The sequence below is a fragment of the Cervus elaphus genome, chromosome 29 (assembly GCF_910594005.1).
Source record: "Cervus elaphus chromosome 29, mCerEla1.1, whole genome shotgun sequence".
In the NCBI taxonomy this organism is placed as follows: Eukaryota; Metazoa; Chordata; class Mammalia; order Artiodactyla; family Cervidae; genus Cervus; species Cervus elaphus.
In genome coordinates this window covers 22,476,655-22,480,715 of record NC_057843.1, presented here as the reverse complement: position 1 = coordinate 22,480,715, position 4,061 = coordinate 22,476,655, and the positions used below count along the sequence as shown (strand labels likewise).

At 42.6% G+C, this 4,061-nt stretch overlaps 1 protein-coding gene across 1 annotated transcript; it reads left to right on the top strand.

Annotated features, from left to right (window-relative positions):
* The first annotated feature begins 1,174 nt into the window (after positions 1-1,174).
* On the top strand, positions 1,175-1,744 carry LOC122685935 (interferon alpha-1-like). Its single transcript, XM_043890967.1, has one exon. It carries the CDS (start codon positions 1,175-1,177, stop codon positions 1,742-1,744), a length of 570 nt encoding a protein of 189 aa, XP_043746902.1.
* Positions 1,745-4,061: the final 2,317 nt, after the last annotated feature.

Genomic DNA, 4,061 nt, shown 5'->3' with positions numbered 1-4,061 from the left:
AACAAATATTGTCATTACAATGATTAGTTATTACATGTCAAAGCTCAACCTGATACAACAAAATCTAAGTATTTATTTCTGTCTTTGGCCTTTCTTGTGTATCATACATAAGAGAAGCATTGAGATTCAGTTTATGGAATATAAACAAATTGTATACAAGATCAGTGGTACAACCTAAGATGACTAGATGGTTCACTGGAGGACTTTCCACCGTTTGCTTGATCTCAAAGTCATATTGTGAGAGGTGGCCTTTCTGTACTTCTGAGAAACCACAGTCTTTCTCGTGCATGTTGGTTATGTTTGAACCTCGGTGTGATTTGGGCTCCAGATTAAATAAAAATGGAAACTTGTTTTTGCAAATAAAATACAAAAAATATTATATTTTCTTACATAATTCTACAAAGGTGGTTCAACATGTCAAAGTATTAAAGAGAAAAAATGTTGATAATATCCAGATGAATATCTAGTAGGCAGTAAAACTAAAAATTATTTTCTGACATGAAGAAAATTCAATGATAAATACTGAAAATAAATATTAAAGAACTATTTTTAAGTTATTCAATGATTTGAGCAACTTTGAATGACTTTGAAGTATGTCTATATCTTGGTATTATTATCAAGTATTTATGTAAATTTTATTTCAATATGTAATTGGATACATACCTACTTATATAAGTAAACATATGACATTAAAGTCACTCTGAAAACTGAGCTTATAAAGAAACAATAAAATTCAGTAGCTTTTACATTTAAATTATAGCTTAAAAGTTTCTGTCATTCTTAACTACACTGGATACAAAGAGTAAGATTTACACTTCCTTTTTCTATGTACAGAGAAAAGATATTCATAGAGTACATAAATACATACATAGTATATCTATGTTATCAAAATTTCACAGTGCAGTGCAATTAAGAAAAATATCTAAAAAGGCTCTGTGGGCAGAAAAAAGAAGGGCAACATGAAAAAAAAAAGATTGAGAAGTGCTGCCCTAACACACTGGAGAGTGCAAATTGAAAAGCAACAAAAGTAGAAAGCAAGAGGGAAGTTTCAGAAAATGGAAACCATGGGCTCCTATTTAAGACACAGGCCTGAAGGAAGGTCTTCAGGGAACCTAGAGAGCAGGTTCACAGAGTCACCCACCTCCCCAGGCCAGCAGCATCTGCAAGGTCCCCGATGGCCCCAGCCTGGTCCTTACTCCTGGCCCTGCTGCTGCTCAGCTGCAACTCCATCTGCTCTCTGGGCTGCCACCTGCCTCACACCCACAGCCTGGCCAACAGGAGGGTCCTGACACTCCTGCAACAACTGAGGAGGGTCTCCCCTTCCTCCTGCCTGCAGGACAGAAATGACTTCGCATTCCCCCAGGAGATGCTGGGTGGCAGCCAGCTGCAGAGGGCTCAAGCCATCTCTGTGCTCCACGAGGTGACCCAGCACACCTTCCAGCTCTTCAGCACCGAGGGCTCGGCCGCTGCGTGGGACCAGAGCCTCCTGGACAAGCTCCGCACTGCACTGGATCAGCAGCTCACTGACCTGCAAGCCTGTCTGAGGCAGGAGCAGGGGCTGCAAGGGGCTCCCCTGGTCAAGGGGGACTCCAGCCTGGCTCTGAGGAAATACTTCCACAGAGTCACTCTCTACCTGCAAGAGAAGGGACACAGCCCTTGTGCCTGGGAGGTTGTCAGAGCAGAAGTCATGAGAGCCTTCTCTTCCTCACCAAACTTGCAGGAGAGATTCCGGAGGAAGGACTGACACACACCTGGTTCAACACGGAAATGATCCTCACAGACCAACAAGACCACATGCCTCCTGCGCGGCCACGTGGAGGACTCTCATTTCTGCTGTCATTGAGCCCTGAAATGAATCAGGTTGTCAAATGTTTTCTGGAATATTAAGTAACATCATGTTCTACTCTATAGACACTGGTTCCTCACAGATGCCAAAACTGATCTATCTACATATTTAACTACCTGGACATTTATTTATCTATTTGAATATTTATTTACCTATTTATAAATATTATAAATTATTTTGTTTATAAAATATTATGTATGTATACTTATGGGAAAATGGATATTTTGTATTTAGTCCATTCATGATTTTTCTTCCTTTATTAAATTCTTACCCTAAAAGACTTACTTTGTTTTTTCATTAAAACAGAAACACCAATCCTGAATGGCAACCTGATTGAAAAATGCATTTTACAATTCCTTGAGCCCTCTTTAGGATTTGCACGCTAGAAGTAAAAATATTCTACCTTTAGCTATGTTGTTTGTTGCTCTGAGGAACTTGAAGTGAATAGAACCACTCCAGTGCTTTTTGTAACTCTGATTTTTTTCAAAATAAGTAACCTAAAAGCAGTGATGAAAAAAAAATCCATGCTTCAGGATTTCATGAATTCTTGCGAAGGATTTTCTGCCTCTTGTTGGTTGGGGAATTTTTTCCCCCGGAAAACAATTGGAGAGATGCTTGAAGACGTGGTATTCAGTTGGCGAGAGGTCAGGTGAATATCTTATCCTCACAGTCAAATATCACAATCATTCACTTCCTCCCAGTGTACAAATCCCTATTTCTCTCCTCATTCAGTCTGCATGAAGGTGTCCTCTCCATTCAGACAGCTGTGTCCTTCTCCATTACGGTTTCTGGTTGTCAATTTCCCCTTAAGCCTGCAAACCACCAACTAAAAGCAGAACCTGAGAGAAAGTTCTAGATCTGTCAGAGACTCTCCTATGACTTCACCTGCTCTGCCTGCCAAGCACTGCAGGTCCAGACTGTCCAGGCTCCCAGAGAAACACAGTACACAGAGGGAACCCCGTCCCCCAGTGAACAATGGTGGCGACTCCAGGGGCTCCTCTGGGCATCTACCTGGGCTCTCGCCCCTGCTGATTGCACTAGGAGGAGCTCACCTCGTTCAGGAATCTCAGTTGCTCAAAAGCCCAAAGCACCGGAAACTTGGAGTTGAAAGTCAGCAGCAGCTTGAGAACTTGGAAGGAGAACAAAGATGTTTAATTGTTCACTGGAGCAGCAGCGGGTCCTCAGGACACAGAACAACACAGATGAAACACACTGAGGCAAGTGTTTCTCTACAACACTCCTTTTCAGAGAATGAGAAGACTGAAGTGGATGCTGAGGGCATGGAGACAGAGAACGAATGCCTGGCCTCTAGCTGTGTCCCCAGCACGGGTGACGTTCACACCACAGCAGCCTGCAGAGTCCTGGAAGGCGCGAGGGTCACTCCTTCATGCAGACTGTTTCTTTCTTAGGACCCAGCAAGTTATCACAGAGCAGGGCAAGAGGTGCCTGGGGACAATGCAATCCAAGGAAGTTCTTAAATTCCATCATGGTGTCTTTGCATCTTTGAGAGACAAAATCAAACAAGATTGAATAGAAGGAACACAGGCAGGACTTTTAATACATTTAGCAACAGTGGGTCAGAGCTTTCTTCTCAGGACATATGTCAGTAACATGCACACTGGAAGAATACAATTTCTCAAACTAACAAAGATCTTTGTGGAAATTCATGTATTTAATGTAGGCAATCTTCAGGACATTGACGGATCAATCAGCTTTCTCTTCTTTCTGGTTGGGACATGTAGTACTCAGGAGCTATATGTAAAGTCAAAGGGACTTTTAAAATAATTTTATTTATTTATTCATTTTTCACTGTGCTGGCACTTCATTGCCGCACGGCCTTTTCTCTAGTTGTGGCTAAGGTGGGTCCTCTCCAGTTGGGGTGCACAGGCTCCTCACTCTGGTAGCTTCTCTCGTTGGGGAGCACAGGCTCTCGTGCACTTGGCTTTGGCAGTGGTGGTCCCGGGGTCTAGAGCACAGGCTCAGTAGTTGCGGCGCCCGGGCTCAGCTGTTCTGCAGCACGTGGCTTCCTCTAGGACCACATGTGGTCCCATTGGCAGGTGGACTCCTTACCACTGAGCCCCCACAGAAGCCCCTCAGGGAACATGTAAAGTACATTGAGAGGTTTGGAAACGTTCTTGAGGACTAGGGTGGTAAACAAGTAAAAAATATTCCTATATTAGTGAATTATTATATATTATATGTTACTATAATACAT